Source organism: Carcharhinus amblyrhynchos, chromosome 3 (genome assembly GCF_965287045.1).
Source record: "Carcharhinus amblyrhynchos chromosome 3, sCarAmb.v2.hapA, whole genome shotgun sequence".
Classification (NCBI taxonomy): Eukaryota; Metazoa; Chordata; class Chondrichthyes; order Carcharhiniformes; family Carcharhinidae; genus Carcharhinus; species Carcharhinus amblyrhynchos.
Genome location: NC_137326.1, coordinates 123,337,425 through 123,359,189, shown reverse-complemented (window position 1 = coordinate 123,359,189; position 21,765 = coordinate 123,337,425). Strand labels below are relative to the sequence as shown.

Here is a 21,765-nt window from a genome sequence, read left to right as displayed (position 1 = left end):
ATGCCCTGTCCCCACACATTTACCCCACTAATCCCGCTAACCTAGATATCCTGGGAAACCAAAGGGCAATTTACTATGGCCAATTAACCTCACCAGTACATTTTTGAACTGAGAGGGGAAACCGGAGCACCCGGAGGAAACCCACACAGACACAGAGAGAAAATGTAGACTCTGCACAGACAGTGAACCAAGCCAGGAATCAAACCAAGGTCCCTAGGGCTGTGAGGCAGCAATGCTAACCACTGTGTCACTGTGCCGCATGAACAAATAAATGGTAAAAGTAATAAAGGAGCGGTGAAAATATAGAACTAATAATTGTATGGTATGATCAACGCAAATAGAATAGATGCATTTAAGGCAAAGCCAGATAAGTACATGAAGAAAAAAGGAATAGAAAGATATGTGAATAGCATGTTATCAAATAAATAGAGAGAGAAGGATCATGTGGACTGAATGGCCTTTTCCTGGGCTGTAAATATATTCCCTAACATGTACTCTGTCCTCACACTTCACAATACAGGCAAATGATTTCATAAAGTAGCCTTGAAGTAACATATTAATATTCAGTATTAGTAAATAGGCAAAACAGGTATGAAGATTGTTGACATGAAATGAAGCATTAGCAATGAGGAAATGTCACCAAAACAGGGAACTCAATTACCCACTCTAAATATTCCATGAAAATCCTTTTATCTGTTATACTGGATTTGAGTGCATTGATCAACTAATTACTGGATAAAAAAGCTGGAGAAATATAAAAAATACAAAATTTATAACAATGATTCAACATGGCACTGCGGTGGCATTACCTCTGTTTTCTGGGATTTATTAATACGGATATAGAGTACAAGAGTAAGAGGTTATGCTGAACTTACATAAGGCACTTGTTAGGCCTCAGCTGGAGTACTGCACAGAGTTCTGGGCACCACACTGTAGGAAGGATGTGAAAACATTGGAGAGAGTGCAGAACAGGTTTACAAGAATGGTTAAATGGATGAGAAATTTGGATTGGAGAGGTTGGGACTGTTCTCCCTGGTCAAAAGAAGCCCAAGAGGAGATTTGATAGAGATTTTCAAAATCATGAGGGGGATGGACAGAGTAGATAAGAAGAGACTGCTCCCATTTATTAAAAGATCAAGAACGAATGGGCACAGATTTAAAGTGATTTGCAAAAGAAGCAAATGTGATATGAGAGAAAGCTTTTTCACTCAGTAAGTGGTTTGCGGCTGGAATGCACTGCCTGGACGTGTGATGGAGGCAGGTTCGATCGAGATTCAAAAGGACATTAAAAGGCTACTTGAATAGAAACAATGTGCAGGGATATGGGGAAAAGACAGGGGAATGACACTAAGTCATGATGCTCATTTGGAGGGTCAGCGCAGACATAATGGGCCAAATGGCCTCCTTCTGTGCTGTAACAATTCTGTGATTTGGGATTTCCTCTTCATTCCAGATGTGTAGGACGTGGACATCAAGATGTAATTCCTCTCATTTTAAAAATTTCAGCAGGGATTCCATCACATTATCATTCTTCATTTGTGTGATTGCTTTCATCATCTCCATAGGCACTGGTGGAGTCCCAAGCTTGTCTCTAACTGGGTGATATGGGATGGAGTTGAAAATATCCTTGTCAACAATTCAAAGAGGTCTCCAAAATGTTCTCTTTCCCAGTCCTTAGACCTGGGGGGAGTTGGCCCTTGAGTACTTGGAAATACACACTCACACAGTACACCAAATGTGACACTGATTGTGAGTAACACATTGTGAGAAAGCATTCAGACCAAACTGCTGATCAATAAATGCTTCTTATAGTCAGAAACTTACCAATGCTCACCCTGCCTGGATACTGGCACAATCTGTTGCAGGAAAAGGCTGCCATATCTAGGGACTGTTACCCATTACCAAGAACTGGGCACTGAGGCACTGCCCATAGCAGCCTACATGGGGAAGAGGGGACTGTGCCCAACACCCTCCACATCCCTGGACCATCCCCTTCACCCCCAAACTCTGTTGGCACCCAACTATTCCCCCATCACCCCCACACACCCCACCAACCCCCAGTTCTCACCTCCATTGGTCTAAACTCACCTACTCCCAGATCCTTCTTCCCCAGACAAGCAACTGGGGCCTTCCCCTCCAAACTGCACCTTCTCCCAGCCTCTCGCCACATGGATCTGGAGTTATATATAGCCTCGAAAAGGACAGCGGAGCAGGTCTCCTTTCCTGAAGGACATTAGTGATAACTAGCTGACTAACTAGTTTTATGCTTGTGGGTCAAGGTACGTCATTCTTGTTTTAGCGGCGGTACTGTGGCTAACTCTGCTGCCTCACAGTGACAGGGACCCGGGTTCGATTCCCAGCTTGGGCCACTGTCTATGTGGAGTTTGCACGTTATCCCCATGTCTGCGTTGGTTTCCTCTGGGTGCTCCGGTTTCCTCCCACAGTGCAAAGATGTGCTGGTTAGGTTGAGTGGCCATTGTGGTAATATAATCAGGGCCTTGTTTTAAGGCTGATTAAATTGAATATCCTAATTTAAAGAATTGGGCATATTAAAATCAAACACAAACGTCAGGCAGGCCAGACTTGACGGAAGTCAAATGTACAAAAACACAGGAATATGTCTGGGCCTGGCCCATCAATCACCCATCAAGGATCATTGCACTCTACTGAGACCCAGCAGGAGATCAATGCACCCCATTGAAACACACTGGCCTATTGTTAAAAGATGGGTTAGAAGCCCAGATTGAACCAGACTTTCTGTCACCTTATATGGCAAACACAGCAAGAAGTCTCACAACACCAGGCTAAAGTCCAACAAAACTCACCTGATGAAGGAACAACGTTCCAAAAGCTGGTGGCGTTTACAATCAAATAAACCTGTTGGACTCTAACCTGGTGTTGTGAGACTTCTTACTGTGTTTACGCCAGTCCAACGCCAGCATCTCCACATCATGACCTTATATGGCAACAGGTCGCATGTAAGCAACACCATGGAGATGGACACCCGGTGGTGAGCCCCGATGTCCTGTCAGGCAGACATCAAGAAACCCACTGGGTACTGGGACCACCCACCCCCCACCCCCACCCTGAGACTTCATTGGCTGGGAGCCAGAGAAGTTTCTGGAAAGGCAGGCAAGCAGGGGGATAAAGATATGGACACACCAGAAGCCAAGACTCAACGACTGAGGTGACCTTGACCATCCGGAAGACTGACCAGAGAAGGAAGGAAGGAAGAAGCTGCCATCGAGACTCACCTTCATGACAAATGACCAGAGGGACTCAGAGAATCGGACCTGCAGTTTAACCAAACCATCTTTGCGGGTAGTATACTTGAATCTGGAGTATCCTCTTGTTTTATGTGGGAAACTTAAGGGTAAACTGTGTTATTATTAATAAACTTATGGAACCTTTACTTATGCTTGCCCTTTGTCCATCTTGTAAATAAGGGCACTGGGGTAAAACCTTTGAGTAAACAAACTGGTCGAAAATATCTGAGAATTACAGGTACAACATCACGCTAAATTGTCACTTAGTGTCAGGAGGAACTGGTAGGGTCAATGCGTGAGGCTATGGGGAGAGGGGCTGGGTGGGATTGTGGTCAATCCAGACTCAATAGCCTCCTTCTGCACTAGTGATTCTACGATTTATTACTGGTGGGATTTGAACCCCCAGAGCATTAGCCCTGGCCTCTGGATTTGAGTTGCCAATACCCCACCAAATAATAAACCAGTTAAGAGTCACTCCAAATAACTCACGATGTCTTCTGAACCTTTGAATTGGATTATTGTGGGGTCATTTGGTGTCAGTTAATCAGTACCCAACATGTAGTTTATTCAGCTACTGCTGTGTGAATTTAAGCATCCTTTTAAGATGCACACAACTCCAGTGCTGCCCTTCCATCACTATTCATTAAATAAACACAGGCAGAAAATGTTGCCTCACGCCAAAACTGTTCACATCGTGATTATATACACAATTTATCACTGGACACCACATTTTTGGCGAGCATTCAACACTCAGGGGATTAACCAGAAGCTTTCATGTTTTAGTCCTGTTGCCTGCTCAGCTCCAACCAGCAATCTGTCACATTCTGCAGGGGGAACTGCTCCAGAATGAAAAGGCAAGAATATTTATACCCTCCCCACATACTCATTCCTCACAAATCTGGCGTGTGGAGGTCACAGATAAGGTGGTTCACGGCAGACAGAAAGCAGACTTTGCCCCAGGTTTTCCCTCCCAGGAGATGGACTCCCCGCCTTGCTGTGTGGCGGCCACACACTCTGCACAAAGATCTCCCTCTCCCACAGGCAGTGCGGATAGACACAGGCTGTTACCTTTCTCGCAGGCCAGCAGGAAAAGCTTCTCGTCGATGGTCGTTTCCTCCTTGACTTCCCGCACGTCTTTTAAGGTGAGGTATTTGTTGGGGGAGGAGGACTCTGTGCTCTGGTACAGACTGGCCATGGCGCCCCGGCCCCTCTCAGCAGCAGCAGCAGCGGCGGTGCAGAGAGCTCACATCCTCACTCTGTGCCTCCTCACCCACTCTCTCCTCACTCACTCACTCACCCTCTCTGTCCCACTCCTGTAGCCCGGGCAAAAGGGAGGCAGAAAATTAAATCTGTCCCCACAGCCACACATTCCCTCCTCCCCTATTCAGCATCCATCACGCTGATGGTGTTTTCTTTCTCCTGCCCAGCCTCCCAAGAGGAGCAGCAAAGACAACATTGAAGCACAATTTATTATTTTTTTCTCATCAGAGCCAAGCAGTGACGGATAGAGTGCAACTGTGCGCATGAGCATTCCCTCTCTCTCCTTTTCTCTTTCCTGCTCTGTTTCCACATTTTTTCCCTCTCTTCATCTCTCTCCTCTCTTCCTTTGTTCCTCTTCTCTCCCACTTCTCCCTTTCTCTTTTGATTTATTACTGTCATATGTATTGGGATACAGTGAAAAGTATTGTTTCTTGCGCGCTATACAGGCAAAACATACTGTTCATAGAGTACGTGGGGAGCAGGAAGGATAGAGTGCAGAATGTAGTGTTGCAGCCATAGCTAGCGTGTAGAGAAAGTTCAACTTAATATAAGGTAGGTCCATTCAAATATCTCGAGCTAATGTTTCGAGTCTAGATGATAGTTTGTCAGAGCGAAGGGTCACCTAGGCTTGAAACATTGGCTCTATTCTCTCCCCACACGGCTTTGACGAAGGGTCATCTGGATTCAAAACATTGGCTCTATTCTCTCCCCACAGATGCTGTCAGGTTTTCCAGCATTTTCCGTTTTGTTTCCAATTTCAGCATACATAATGCTGCACGGTAGCACAGTGGTTAGCACTGCTGCTTCACAGCTCCAGGGTCCTGGGTTCGATTTCCGGCTCCGGTCATTGTCTGTGTGGAGTTTGCACATTCTCCTCGTGTCAGTGTGGGTTTCCTCCGGGTACTCCAGTTTCCTCCCACAGTCCAAAAATGTGCGGGTTAAGTTGATTGGCCATGCTAAGAAATTGCCCCTTCGTGTCTAGGGATGCATTGGTTAGAGGGATTAGTGGGTATAATATGTAGAGCCTGGGTGGGATTGTGTTCGGTGCAGACTCGATGGGCCGAAGGGCCTCTTTCTTCACTGTAAGGTTCTATGTTCTATAGTATTTTGCTGTTACCCATTCAAAAGTCTGATGGCAGCAAGGATGCTGTTCTTGAGTCAGTTGGTACATGCTCTCAGACTTTTGCATCTTTTTCGCTTCCTCTCCCATTTCTTTGTTCATTTTCTCCCTCTTTCACTCCCTGACTCTTCATCTCTCATTTTATTTCCTCTATCTGTCTCCTTTTTTCTCTACTCCCTTTTTCACCCTGTGTCTTTCCCCTTTCTTTCCTCTCTCTGCAGTGCATTAAGGTGGTTATTTTTGTTGAAAACTCAAATGCTTGTCTTGGGTTACTGGAAGATTCTAAACATTATTGAATTTTTTTGTCATCTTTAACCAGACTGTGATGGTATGAATGCCTTGTCTTTCATTGTGATCCTTTAATCAATCCAGGCACTTCTTAATGTTTAGATAAAACTTCATAAAAATGTCCCACAATGGTTTTGTTTTTACTTAGACCTGCATGTAAAATATTCAATTTGCCTCATATGAAGCAATGGTTGAATTATGAGTCAATAATTTATGCAGTTGTATTGTAATAAGTCTTCAGATGCAGACGTCTCTTCACCAAAATCCCTTTATTTACAAACTCTAATAGAAGTACACAGAGTGCTGTCAGTCAGCACTGTATGTCTGGGGGTGCCAGAAGAACTGACACTCCTGGTTAAGCACAAGGCAAAGACTCCCTGATTGGCCCATCAATGGCATCCTTAATCAGGGAGTTCATATTCCAATAGGCCAACCTCAATGGCCTGATTGAAGTCACGACACACATAAACTCAAGAATTAGGTCAAACTGAAGGCGCATCAGAACACATGCAACCCTAACCCTTGAAGTCACTAGTTAGTTACACCTTATACATATATGTTCTTTTAGATTAAAATGTGTCTGTGTTTTCTTTCACTTACGTGGCAATTATATCAGATTTCCGTTGGCAGCAGATTATGAGAAAATGTTTTAATACACTATGTAAATATGAGAAAATGGAAATGCAAACAGATTGCATAAACTCTGCTGCCTGTGTACTAAACCATACCACACCTCATTTACCCATCAATTTGTGGCATGTAGATGGTAGGGAGGCTTTGAGGGATCATTGCTTCATTTTACAAGGTGTTGTGGCATTGAGCTCAAACACTGGTTTAGCCAGTTAACAGCCCAACACCTAACCTTATGAAGGTTGGAAGATGATTGATGAACCAGTTTAAAGTGGTTGGGCAAAAAGGACCCCATCCTGATTGACCTCCAAGAGCCACAACAGTCTGTCTGTTTCTCAGGTATGATTCCAACCCACTGGAAGATTTTCCCTTTGCCTTGCACTGATTGCATTGTTGCTGGAGTGCCTTGGTACCATGTTGAATTGAGGCTGCCTTCAAGTCAAGACCATTTATTCTAACCTCACCTTTGTATAATGGACGTGTGCCAATCTGTGTAATATTACGGGGGAAAATGGTGTTTGAGTGGTTTTTATGAACAATGGCAGAGTTTGATGTCAGTAAATAAGCTACGTCAGGTTGTGATAAAAGCAAAACGCTGGAAACGTGAAATAAAAACCGAAAGTGCTGGATAAACTGGTGGTCTGGCAGCACCTGTGGAGGGATAGAATTCATGTTTCAAGTGCATATGACTTGAGAGAGCCGTAGGGACTCGAAACGTTGGGTGGGATTTTCCTGTCCTGTGAATCATGAGAATCGTAGACTACGGGACGTGGACCATACAAAGTTCCATTGACCTCAGGTGGGATTTTCCAGTCTCGGGAAGAGTACAGCTAGAAAATCCCACCCCTGAACTTTCCACAGATGCTGCCATACCTGCTGAGTTTTCCACCATTTTCTTTGATATGATGTCTTGCGTGTTATTGAATTTCACGCTACAAAGAAATGAAAGCCTGTAACTTCCTCAGTTTGACAGGAGGGGGGAGGATTGGAGAGAAGGGGGCGTGGTGAGCCGAGGTGTGCCCGGGATCAGACAGGGGGAGGTAGTGTCCCAGGCCAGAATTCAGAGGTGAGGGGGGGTTTTGGATCAGAGGAGAGGGGAGGTCAGACCTGGAGAGGATGGGGGTTGGCCAGAGTGGAGTGGATGGGAGCAACAGAGCAGGAGAGGGGGTGGGGGTTTGGGCTGAAGTGGGGGATGTTTGGAGCAGTGGGAGATGGCAAGGGAGGTTCAGAGCTGGAGGGGTTGGTAAAATTGGGAGGAGGGGGTTAGTGTTGGGGTCAGGGTTAGACCCGGGAGGCAGGGGGTTGGAGCTGGGAGGAGGGGATCGGCAACTTGGGCGCGCATGGGGGAGGGGGAAGGAGGGTTGGAGTGGGGTAGTTGGGGTCGAAATCAGGAGGAGAGGGAAATGAAGCCAGGAAGGAGGGGGGCACAGAGCAGTGGGGGGAGGGCAGGGGTTTGGAGGGCTGTCAGAGGGTGTTGTAACGGGGATGAATCAGAGTGGAGTGGGGGTGGTTGGAGCAGGAGGAGGAGTTTGGAGTAGAGGAGAAATGTGTGTTCGGAGGGGTAGGTTGGAACCGAGTGAGGGGGAGATCAGAGATGGGAGCGAGTGGTGGGGGGGAGGGGTTCATGTCCACAGGGGGTGGGGGGGGGTGCTTTGGAGGTTCGGGGCAAGGTCATGCGTGCGTGGGGTGCCTCGTGCAAGGCTGGGTCTGGGTGGTTAAATAATTATTCTTGAGTTAGAAGTGATTTTTTTTCCCTCTAACTATTCCAGAGTAACTATCAGGGTAAAACTGGCAAAACCATCCCAAGTTAGTGATTTAAATCACTTTGTGGGATGGATCCCAGATTAGCACAATTGTCCAGGGGAATTTAGCACTCTGGGCAATTGCTGGGCAAACTCTTAGCAAGGGGCCTCCTTGAGGAATTCCCCAGCACATCATTGTGGTACCCCCAAAATGTGACGCCGGGGAACCAGGAAGCTATGAGCCAAAGACTTAAAATCCTCGGATTTGCACACAATTCATGTCTATAAACTTTACTTGTGGTCACCATATTTCTGGTCTTATTTGTGTGCCAATTATTCTCACAGTTAATTCAAAAGTCCACATTCCAGTTGATTTCCTCTCATCTCCATCTTCAGCTCCTGCATCCTTTAGCCACTAGGTGGTAATGTATATTTTTAAACCATAAGCCACTCCATTTGCTGATTAAAGGTTTACTATTCCTGGGTTAGTAAGTTCGCCGACGATACGAAGGTTGGTGGTGTTGTGGATGGTCTGGAGGGATGTCAGAAGTTGCAACGGGACATAGATAGGATGCAAGACTGGGCAGAGAAGTGGCAGATGGACTTCAACGCAGATAAATGTGTAGTGGTCCATTTTGGCAGGACCAATGGGATGAAGGAATACAATATCAAGGGTAGGAGTCTTAGCAGTGTTAAAGAGCAGAAGGATCTTGGGGTCCGAGTCCATAGGACCCTTAAATCGGCCTCGCAGGTGGAGGATGTGGTCAAGAAGGCGTATGGTGTACTGGCCTTCATTAATCGAGGGGTTGAGTTTAGGGGTCGGGAGGTAATGCTGCAACTTTATAAGACCCTTGTCAGACCCCACTTGGAGTACTGTGCGCAGTTCTGGTCGCCTCACTATAGGAAGGACGTGGAAGCTATTGAAAGGGTGCAGAGGAGATTTACAAGGATGTTGCCTGGATTGGGAGGCATGCCTTATGAAGATAGGTTGAAGGAGCTGAGACTCTTCTCCCTGGAGAGACGAAGATTGAGAGGCGACCTGATAGAGGTTTATAAGATGTTGAGAGGAATAGATAGGGTGGATTCTCAGAGGCTGTTTCCTCGGGCTGAAATGGTCGCTACGAGAGGACGCAGATTTAAGGTGCAGGGAAGCAAGTACAGAGGAGATGTTAGGGGTAAGTTTTTCACTCAGAGGGTGGTGAGTGAATGGAATCGGCTTCCGTCGGTGGTGGTGGAGGCGAACTCGCTGGGGTCTTTTAAAAGACTTCTGGATGAGTATATGGGATCTAATAGGATTGGGAGTTATAGATAGGTCTATGGCTTAGTAGGTATAGATGTAATCGGCGCAACTTGTGGGCCGAAGGGCCTGTTTGTGCTGTAATGTTCTATGTTCTATTCCGATCAGTCACTGAAATTTCTAACACTGCAGAGGAGGTTGACTAGGCTGATACCGGAGTTGAGGGGGTTGAGCTATGAGGAGAGGCTGAATAAACTGGGCTTGTACTCGTTAGAGTTTAGAAGAATGAGGGGAGATCTCATTGAGACGTATAAGATGATGAATGGGATGGATAGGATAGAGGTGGAGAGACTCTTCCCGCTCAAAAAAGACAGTAGGACTAGGGGGCACAGCCTCAAGATAAAAGGGGGGCGGTTTAGAACGGAGTTGAGGAGGAACTTCTTCACTCAAAGGGTGGTGAATCTCTGGAATTCTCTGCCCGTTGAAGTGGTGGAGGCTGCCTCGCTAAATATTTTTAAGAAGCGGGTTGATGGGTTCTTGATAAGAGAGGGGATTAAGGGTTATGGGGAGAGGGCGGGAATGTGGAACTGAGCGACGACAGATCAGCCATGATCTTATTGAATGGCGGGGCAGGCTCGAAGGGCTAGATGGCCTACTCCTGCTCCTATTTCTTATGTTCTTATGCACATTTTATAATAAATTATTTAATTCGTTATTTGAGTTGTCTTTTTTTTATTCATAAATGGGACGTGGGTGTCATTGGCTGGGCCAGCTTTTATTGCCACCCCTGAGGGCAGTTGAGAGTCAACCACATTGCTGTTGATCTGGAGTCACATGTAGGCCAGACTAGGTAAGAATGGATTTTTACAACAATCAGCAACGGTTTCATGGTCATCATTAGACTTTTAATTGCAGATATTTCATTTATTGAATTCAAATTTCATCATCTGCCTTGGTGGGATTTGAACCCGGATCCCCAGTGTATTACCCTGGGTCTCTGGATTACTAGTCCAGAGATGATACCCCTACACCACCCTGTTTTTTAACAACAATAACAATGTGTATTATTATGACCACTTTTATTATAATTAAACATCCCAAGGCACTTTGTTGAAGCATCACAAAACAAAATCTGATATTAGGATGAGATTAGGTCAGATAGCCTCAAGCTTGATTGGAGAGGTAGATTTTAAGGAATGTCTTCAAGGAGGCTGGAGGAGTGAAGAGGTTTGAGGAGGGATGTACGGAGCTTAAGGCTGAGGCAGCTGAAAACAGGGACACCAATGGTGGAGTAACTGAAATTAGGGTTAGTCAAGAAGCCAGAATATTGTCAGTGTGAGTAAGGACGTAATCAGCAGAAATTTGAATGACCTGAAGTTTATAGACGGTAGAATGTGGGAGGCTGACCAAGGGTGTGTTGGAACGGTCAAAATCTAGAGGTTATAAAAGAATAAATGGGAGTTTCAGCAACAGATGAGTTGAGACCATTGGGCAACTGGTAGGAATTGAAGAAATTGGGTAATATTAAAATAGATGGTCTTAATGACGGTGCGGCCCTGTGGTCAGAGCGACGGTGCGGCCCTGTGGTCAGAGTGACGGTGCGGCCCTGTGGTCAGAGCGACGGTGCGGCCCTGTGGTCAGAGTGACGGTGCGGCCCTGTGGTCAGAGTGACGGTGCGGCCCTGTGGTCAGAGTGACGGTGCGGCCCTGTGGTCAGAGTGACGGTGCGGCCCTGTGGTCAGAGTGACGGTGCGGCCCTGTGGTCAGAGTGACGGTGCGGCCCTGTGGTCAGAATGACGGTGCGGCCCTGTGGTCAGAATGACGGTGCGGCCCTGTGGTCAGAGTGACGGTGCGGCCCTGTGGTCAGAATGATGGTGCGGCCCTGTGGTCAGAGTGACGGTGCGGCCCTGTGGTCAGAGTGACGGTGCGGCCCTGTGGTCAGAATGACGGTGCGGCCCTGTGGTTAGAATGATGGTGTGGCCCTGTGGTCAGAGTGACGGTGCGGCCCTGTGGTCAGAGTGACGGTGCGGCCCTGTGGTCAGAGTGACGGTGCGGCCCTGTGGTTAGAATGATGGTGCGGCCCTGTGGTTAGAATGATGGTGCGGCCCTGTGGTCAGAGTGACGGTGCGGCCCTGTGGTCAGAGTGACGGTGTGGCCATGTGGTCAGAGGTTCATCTTGGGGTCAAATCAGTCTGCAAACAGTCTGCTTCAGCCTCAAACAGAGAAAAGAAATGAAGTCAGCAGCTTGGGAATGGAATTGGTGTTGGGGACCAAAGACAATGTGGTTTACTCTTCAATGCCATTTAGTTGGAGGACATTACTGCTTGTGTTGACAAGACAGTGGAAAGGTTGATAAGGATGATAATCAGGTGTGATGGATAGAAACCTGATTGGAGGGATTCAGCTATGGAGTTCTGAGACATACAGGCATGGATTTAACATCACAGAAAATATGGACAGGAGTAAGCAGTTCATCCCTGGAGCTTGCTCCACTATTCAATAAGGTCATGGTTGGTTTTGGGAGGTGAAATTTCATTCAAGGACTTTGGAGAAAAATGAGAAAGTGAAAAATGGGTGCAAGGACAGAGGTGCCAAAGGTTGGATCTTTTAGAAGATGAGTGATGACTGGGGATTTGAAGGAGAGGGAATCAGTTGCTGAAGAGAGAGAGGATAACTTATTTGAAGATCCTATGGCCAGAATTACCACCATTCATACCAGTGGCATTTTCCCACTCCGCAGTGAACGGAGATTTGGCCGGCCACCAAATTCTCTGACATTGTTGCAGCAAGAGCATGGTGTGAACAGCTGGTAAGATCGCGCCTGATGTCTTTTCAAAGCTCAGGGTTGGAATTGGTATCTTTGCCTCATGCTGCGATTTCTGATAGTTAATACAAGGCAAGCAGTTGGGGCATTTCCAATCTTCCAGAAAGCAGCATCAGTGTTATTCAGCCAACTGACCTGTTGGAAAGGTTTACTTTTGGTTTTAGAATTTTCTGCTTGGCTGTTTTTCATAAACATTGAAAGAAAAGCCAGATGTAGAAATTCAAAAGCTTTATTCAGAAACTTTGGTTGAAACAAAATTAATAGCCTTTGAAAGCAAAGTGAATAAACATTTGAAAAATATACATTTTAATGGGTCTGAGGAAAGATCAGGTGAATGGAACTCAATAAGTATGTTATTTCAGCCAACTGATACAAATGGAATGAACTAGCTGCCCTCCCTCTGGACTGTAAAGTCTTAGAATCATAGGCTCGGCTTTTGATTGAAGAATAACAGCCGAGCTTTCAGCACTTACCGTTATAGTAGTGAATGTTGGACAGCAACTTCTGGCATCACCACACACAGTTAAAGCAGAAATCCTGAAGTTGCTATCATCCACTGTGCCACGGGGTGTGTTATAATCGTTTTCACCAAGAGACTCTCCGTTGGATTCAATGTTGTGAAACTGCAGTAGTTCCTGACTAAAGATACCATTAAAAAGTTAAGGCATGGTGCACTTGGGTACGTTATCAGCATGATAGTTGATCCTTACTACCAATCAACCTATCTGGCCCTGAAAAGTTAATTTTGCAAATGCGGTGTCTCATTCTTCCAGGTATTTATCAAGTAAGTGTTGGATATTTTTAAAATTAAAATTAAACTTTTTTTCTTTTACTGTTTCTGTCTCGCTCCTTAATCCCATTTGTCTTTCCCAATCTTCATTTCACTTTCTGAACATGCTGTATGTCTAATTTATTATCTGTGAGCAGCACAGTGATTAGCACTGCTACCTCATAAGCACTAGGGACCCTGGTTCCCAGCTAAGGTCACTGTCTGTATGGAGTCTGCATGTTTTCTCCACCTAAAAACTAAATTCTTCCTCAGTATATCCAAACTGGCGCCACAATTTGGTGAATAGGGGATTTTCACAGTAACTTAATTGCAATGTTAATGTAAGCCTACTTGTACACTAATAAAATAAACTTTAAACTTATTATTTTAGACTGTGTGATATATTTTAAAAAGTTGCACATTGCTTTTGGAGCAGATCAGATGATTTGGTGGTGATGTCATTAAGGTGTTGTTATTACAACAAAAGGTGTTGTTTTTATTTAGTTTTATGTTATGTGCAGGGCAGAGAATGTCACTTCCAATAAACCAGTTGTATGTTAGTTTGAATCTACATGTGTAAACCAAGTGTTTTCTTTCTGTGGAAAACCCATAGCCCCTAAAATAGTTGGGAAAAACAGAAAGAAAATTGGTGATGAGATGGGATTTTGATTCTAAACAACATCAGAAAATGATTCCAAACAGCAAGGAAAAGATCGTGGGTCCTATACTTCGAATATTAGAAGGCTGGGGAAGTATTGAATAATGATTCAAGATTAAAGTGCCGATACAAGAAGACTCAAATAAGTCATGTGGTTTTTCATGTGGTTTTAATAAAAGGGCTTTTTTCCCAATCAGAGAAGGATGAGATTCCAGATTATGTGGCATATTTAAAAAGAGATGGTCTACTGCACAGATGGGACCATTTGAAAAGAATATATCAAGTCAACAGTCCCCATGGTAAGTAGGAGAGTACTGAGAAGACAGTAAAAAAATACTGAGTAGTCTCCAGTCTCTAGTGCCTGTAAGAGAAATGATGGGCCCTTTCAATTAAGAAACTGAATCATAGAGTTCTTCTGCAGAGCACTTTCAGTACTTTGTGCAATTGAATAAATTTGCAAATGAGTCACTTGTACTAGTTTATCTCAGTGAAACCTTCAATTTGTTCCAGAACTTGGTTCATCCAACAAAGTCAGGAACAAAAATTTAGGATGATTTGATAAAGATCCTTGAAGAGTATTACTTTCCAAAGCCACTAATCATTGTGGAACGGATCATGTTCCAAAGGGATCAAGCGGAATGCAAAAGCATTGTTCAGTTTGTGACAACCTTAAAAAGGCTGGCATATGTGATGATACTGTGCCTTTAATAAATGTTTTTGAGCTGCGTTCTTGTGCAGGATCTGTTGCAGCAGTTTTTTATGCAGAGCCGGAGGGTTTACTGGTATGCTGTACTGTTACTGTAGCAGCCTAATTGTTTCTAATGACTAGAATGTTGGTTTTCAGCTGAACTAATGCTATTCTGCTGTTTTCCCATGGGATTTTGCAGAGTGGGGTTTCATTAGGATGATTGACAGGTGTGGTCATGTCGTGGAAAAGCTGGGCTTTTTCAGAGAATATTCAAGCTTAGATGCTGCTTGTGGAGTTAAGAATCTCTCGCTTTTCCCCTCTCTGAAGTTGAATATTGAAATCTGCCAGGAGCTAAGTCTCTATTTTGGAGATTCTGCTGTATGAGAGTTGCTGCTTTAGGAGCTGCTTGAAGCTGAAAGAAATAACATTGTTTTTTTCTCTGTCTAGAATCTGCAAACCGCTGGCTTGGATTTCTGTCCATAGCTGTTACAAAGCTGAAAATCCAACACCACATAAGCATACTTGTTTTTGTGCTAGCCAATTCTGAGTAAGGGTGTATGGCTGTGGGATGTTGCTTTACCTAGGAACAGAGATGGATAGCTGTTAGGAGTTTTACTGTGTCTGAAAGTTATGCTAATTTATGTTATGTTCTAATTGTGTTCTTAAATAAACTTTGTTTGATAAAAGCTTCCCAGTGGGTCACATGAATCATACCTGGAGTGAAACACTTTATGGTCACTGATGCCAAAATCAAATGTAAAACTAAGGTCTAAACTAATTTCACAAAATGCTTTAGAGTTTCTGGCCTCAGTTTTACAACAACATTGTGAGTTTAGTGAGCCATTAGAAGATTCTCTTTGTGGTCGTTTAGTTTCTGACCTCCAAGATGAGGCTATCCAAAGAAGATTACTTACTGAACATGCTTTGACTTTAAAGACAGCAGTAGAAATCACAGCGTTGATGGAACTGGTTTCACAATTTGGTGCAGGAATGAAGGTCCACTAATGGGAACTGCCCATAAGAAGTCAAAGCAGCAACAAGCATACCACAGCTGTTGCAAAATGGGCCATTTAATGAGCAGAGAAAGGATAGTCAATGCAAGAATTGTGGCAAAATAGGTCACATTGCAAAATCTTGTTGGGTTAGACCAGCTTCCACATATCCCCCACCAACGAAGAATATTAAGAAGAAGGAGTTGCATTCTGCAAAAATAATTTACAAACTTGGAAGAATTACGACTGTGAAGAAGAGAATGTCCAGAGATGTGAAGAAGAGCTCTAACTGAATGTCTCATCCATACAGGGTGATTCATAGAGATTCTGTGTGATATCGGTCCTGCTGTATCTTTTATTCTTGAGACTACATACTGATAAAAGCTGAATCATCTTCCTTTACAATAAATTGATATGATTTTGAGGACATACATGGAAAAGATTATGCTATTAAAAGGTTACATCATGGTCAACGTAGAGTTGAGTGACAGCCAGTAGAGATGCTTCTCCATGTGATCCATGGTAATTTTCCAGTTCTTTTTTGGGGATCATGGTTGCAGAAGATAAAGCATAACTGGAGTGCTGTCAACAAATTGGTTGATGTCAAAACAGACCTACAATACCTTCTGGATAAATATAAGAGTGTATCTAATGAGGCACTTGGCTCAATGAAAGGAATGCAAGTGAAACTCAAGATAAACCTTAGTAGTCAAAAAGTCTCAAGAATGGGGCCACATACAATTCATCTCAAGGTTGAAGAAAAGTTAATATGACTTGTTAACACTGGTGTGTCAGAGCCATTTACAATGAGTGACTGGGTCATCCCCATTGTATGGTCATGAAACCAGATAGTTCTTAAACATTGGTGGTGAATTTAAACAACAGCAAATCCAGTGTTGTATAATAATCAAAATCCACTTCACTTAATTGAAGACTTATTTAGTGGGTTATCAGCTGGGCAGAAATTCAGCAAGATTAATTTTTTATAAGCATATTTGCAGATGAATGTACTCGCTGAATCACAACCATTACTTACCATTTTTACAATGAAAAAAGACCTTTATGCGTAACAGATTGTGCAGATGTTATTCCAAAAGGCAATCATATGCCAAAGATTGACGGATCAGATTTAAATGGTCTCTCTGGTGTACAATGTTATGCGAATAATATTCTAATTACAGGTCCAGTGAACAAGAGCAACTGGATAATTCAGAAGCAACATTGGTCAAGTATATGTTCTGCAAATCAAAAAAAGTAATCCTTTTTCAGATGTCAACCCAGTACTTGAATCATGTTACTGATAGTAAAGGCCTAAATAAAGCACCTAAAAAAGGTGAATGCTGCTTAGAAGGATCACATCTGCCAAATGTGATGTAATTAAAGTCCTTTCTAGGATTAGTGAATTATTATGGCAAATTTGTTCCTAACTTAGACACATCATTGAAGTCTGCATAATTTATTGTGTAAAACAGTAATGGGATTGGACAATAGAATGTGAGAAAGCATACAAAGATGTCAAAGATGGTTTGCAGAAGTCTGAAATATTGATTCATTCCAATCCAAAGCTACCATTACTGCTTGCTAGCGATGCTTCATTTTATGGAGTAGCAGTTGTTTCACGTATGCTTTTGGGAGAACAACCAGCAGTTGCTTTTCATTTACCTATTTTGACTAGTGCTGGATCTAACTATGTTCAGCTTGAAAAAGAAGCATCGAGTATCCTTTTGGCACATGAAAGTTTCATCATTATGGTCAGCATTTCACATTATTGACTGATCAATGACCCTTAATTACTTCTTGGCCTATAAAAGGTAGATCTTTGTTGCCTACTAGCCAATTTCAAAGATGGTAGCTGATCCTATCTGCACATTCTTATGATATAAAGTGTTGTGAGTTGGAGTGCCATGCTAATGCTGATGCATTGTCACACTTACCAGATACCACCAATTAGTTTTGCTTTTTTTTGGTCTCACAAGTAGATTATTTGCCTGTGACAGCTTCTCAAGTTCAGAGACATACCAGAAATGATCCTGTGATGGGGAAGGTGATGGTTATGGTATTGAAAAGTAGCTGGAATCCATCATACACAAACTGATTGAAACCATGTGTGTCAAGAAAGTTTGAGTTGGCCGTCCAATGTAGGGAATCCAAGTGATCATTCCTCCTATTCTATATAGAAGAGTTCTTGAACAACCATCTGAAGGACATCCTGGTGTAGTCCAGATGAAGGAATTAGCAAGTAGTTATTTTTGGTGGCTGGGTTTGGATGCTTACATTGAAGAAAAAGTTCAAGAGTGTCAGTCCTATGCACAAATAATAAATACACCATTATTGTGTCTCCTTTATATTCTTGGGAGTGGTCTAAAATGCCACAGCAATGATTGCATGTAGATTTTGCTAGTCCATTTGAGGGTTACATGTTTTTAGTCACAATTAATGCATACTCAAATTGGCCTGAAGTTATGAGATCTACTACATCTGGACAAACGTTTTGATAGATTTGGTAAACCAGAGCAGATTGTTAATGATTCACACTTTTACTTCAGAGTTTGAGGACTATTTCAAAATAAATGATATGTAATATATAAATCCACACTTTATCATCAATTAACCAATGGATTGGCTGAAAGATTCAAACAATCCTCAAAATATTCTTTAAAAGCTTCTAAAGAGCAAGGTTCATTAATTTGTTCATTAATCATTTGATATACTTTTTGGTATTTTATAGAAACATTACTCATGTGACTGCCCAAAGTTCAACTGCATTGCTATTCTTAAAGTTGAAAACTACGTCTGATTTGTTATTGCCTCCAGAAACTTCAGACAGTAGAGTCAACAAGAAGTGAGGGAAAAACACTAATTTCAACAAAGATATCGAGCGTTAGCGCATAATCTTCGATGTGTGAGAAATGGGTACCAGCCATAGTTCAGCAAAAACAGGTCCAATTTTTTTATATAGTTCAAACCAAAGATGAATTGGTTTAGTGATGCTATGCTGACCAATTGTTGTCATCTCAAAAGTGCTTTCTTTGAATCAGCTCCAGAAGTACCAACTTGTTTTGGTCCCTAGTGTTGTGAACGTTGCTACAGAAGATTAAATTGAATCTGAATTCCTTGATGATTGTGTCCCTGCTGCTACACTGAGTGAGAACGATACAGAATTTGTTCCAAAAGAGGAAATTCATACTGAAGTTCCAAAATCATACTTCTAGGGTCAAGGACACCCAAATTCCAGAACATTGTATATAACCACAGATGAATAAATGTCCTCCTGATCCACTTTCTTATTGACTGTGTATAGTGATTAATGATGCATTGTAGTCCAGTATTATTGATCCTATGTATATCATAGTAATTCGTTTTCATGACTACAGGAGTAAAGATATATATTTAAAAGGCTTGCAGGTTGCTTTAAGAGCTGATCACATGATTTGTTGGTAATCTCATTACGGCTTTGCAACAGACTGTTGTTTTTAACTCTCAGTTTTGTATCCAACATCTCTTCCAATAAACCTACTGTATGTTGGTTTAAATATACGAGTGAAGACCAAGTCTTTTCTACTGGTGTTAAACCTACAACCCCTGATATAGTTGGGACATTGCAATATGTCTCCATGGAGATGCTTGTTAGTTGACAAAGATCCTTGCCCTGCTCTTATATACAACAGATCTCCTATGGAGGTCTCCTCACAATAACTGGCACAAAATAACAGCAGGTCTCCCCTCGAAAGCAATAAACCTTTGTGAGTAGCTGTCCATCAGGCACAAGATGAGCACTGTTCCTTCACCACTGCTTACAAAAATCTGTGCCATCTTGTTTTGAGACACACTGCCAATAATGGATCTGTTACAGCTTTTATTTTCTGCAACCTTCAGAAAGCATATTAAGCAAAAACAAAAGATTAAATTTAGAGTTCATGTTTCAGAAGTGGTGAACTTTCAGGCAAACAGAAACCACTTAATTACATCACTTGTGTTTTCCAGTTATAAAATGTAAACAAAGCAATTATTGACATGAGATAGGATATGGCAGACAAATAGGGCAAGGTGTTCTTGCCCTAGCCCCAACTGGAGAACATCCACAGATGATGGGAAGGAGAAACTCCATTTGCCACTCAGATGTCCCAATGGAAACTCAGGTCGGATCAATCAGCCACAATCCTAAATGGAAGCAGGTTCTATCCAGAGCCTTCACCAGGGTGGAGTTTGAAGTTTCTGTTGTGTATTTGAGTGCAGGCAGTCTCTGTGCTTTCTGCAAATCATCCCTGTTGAATCCCTGGCCTACTTCCATGGGTTCAACAGGAAACCTCTGCAACCAGTGTTCCTATGTGCAAATAGTGGGATGCATTGCCAGAAATCATTTATTTGTCCATACTTGCCTGGATGGAATTGAACCCAGAAAATGTAATAAATCGTTTAGCTTTTTACTACATGCAGATCTGAACACTGTCCTTTCAGCTTCAAGTACTTCTGGCACTTGCTTAGAAGAGCAGACAAAATTAAATACAGTAGGATCCAGGTAGGATTCAAATGTTAAGTCACTGATTTCATTTACTTCTCCATCTGCCTGAGTTCTTGATGGAAGGAGGTTACAAAGAGTGAGAGAGAAATTTTTGCTTCTTGAATCTTTCAGAATAAAAGGGGTGTAACACTATGGCAGTTAGGCCAGTTACAACCAGTCAACTTATTTTTAATTCATTCATTGGACATAGGCATCACTGGCTGGCCAGCATTTATTGCCCATCCGTTGTTCAGACAGCAGTTGAGAGTCAACCACATTGCTGTGGCTCTGAAGTCATATGTAGGCCAGACCAAATAAGGATGAGAGATTTCCTTCCCAAATGGAACCAGATGGGTTTTTTCCATCAATTGTTTCATGGCCATCAGTGGATTCTTAATTCCAGATATTGTTTATTGAATTCAAATTCCACCATCTGCCATGGCAGCATTCGAATTTGGGTCCCCAGAACATTAACTGAGTTTCTGGCTTAATAATCAGCGACAGTACTTTAAGTTTCAGTTTATTTATTAGTATCACAAGTAGGCTTACATTAACACTAAGATGAAGTTATTATGAAAATACCACAAGGCCATCACCTCCCAACTCTTGCGCAAGATTCTGCGCCCTGCATTGATTCAATACTTCTGCAGAGATTTTGCTGCCTTCAATAGTGATGAATAAAGGCTATGGATAGCCTGTGTATTTTCCAGTGAGTAATCTATCGCAACTCAGGTTTAATTACTAAACTTAAATTCATCTCATATGATTATCAGTGATTTGAGAGGTAGTTGTAGCAAGACTTTTGGGGTAAATTACTACATGATTCACACCCTTCACTACCCAAATCTGAACTGAAGACTGTCGTGCTGCACCAACATTTAATGCCCATACCTAATTGCCCTTGAACTGAGTGACCAACTAAGAGTCAACCACATTGCTGTAGGTCTGGAGTCACATGTTAATCAGGACTGGACCAGGTAGGGGCAACAGATTTCCTTCCCTAAAGGACAATAGTGTTATGAAAATGGTTTCATGGTCATCATTAGACTTGTTAATTTCAGACTTTTGTTGAATTCAAATTTCACATCTGCAGCAGTGGGATTCAAACTCAGGTCATAGAATTTACAGTACAGAAGGAGGCTTTTTGCCCCATCAGTCCTGCAACAACAACAATCCCACTCAGGTCCCATCCCTGTGACCTCATATTTACAATCCTAATCCCCCTGACACTAAAGGGCAATTTATCATGGCCAATCAACTTAACCCGCACATCTTTGAACTGTGGGAGGAAACCGGAGCACCCAGAAGAAACCCACGTAGATACAAGGAGAATGTGCAAACTCCACACAGACCATCACCCAAGGCTGGAATTGAACCCAAGTCCCTGGCGCTGAAAGGCAGCAGTGCTAACTACTATGCTGCCTGGTCCCCAGAACTTTACTAGTAACAATACCACTATGTCACCGCCTCCCCATTATCCCACTGGAAGGTCTTTGCTTTTGTACAACACCATTCAAGATTTAAGAGCCTCAACAGATCCCCTCTAAGTCTCTTCTCCAAGAAACTAAAACAAACTTTCCCATCTCAGTTGATCTTTCAGCCTCCTTTAAATGCATCACACTACCTCTTGAGGCAGAAGCTCCCAGGTTCAAGTCTCAATTCAGGACTTGATGGCAGCAGAAGGTGGACTTTCATAACATGGCCAAACAGGTTGATTATTAACATGTTATGCTGTGGCACTGGAAGCCTTCTTGGCAGAGGTGCATAGGATAGAAATTATTTGATTATGGC

The 21,765-nt window shown here is 43.0% G+C and overlaps 1 protein-coding gene across 2 annotated transcripts in view; it reads right to left on the bottom strand.

The window, feature by feature from the left end:
• Positions 1-4,786, bottom strand: part of trpc1 (transient receptor potential cation channel, subfamily C, member 1) — a 72,911-nt gene extending 68,125 nt beyond the window's left edge. For both annotated transcript variants that reach the window (XM_080185950.1, XM_080185952.1), the window contains exon 1: positions 4,335-4,786. In XM_080185950.1, coding sequence (XP_080042076.1) covers positions 4,335-4,461 — 127 coding nt within the window. In that variant the 5' untranslated portion in view covers positions 4,462-4,786. The remainder of the gene's footprint in view (positions 1-4,334) is intronic.
• Between the last annotated feature and the right edge of the window lie 16,979 nt (positions 4,787-21,765).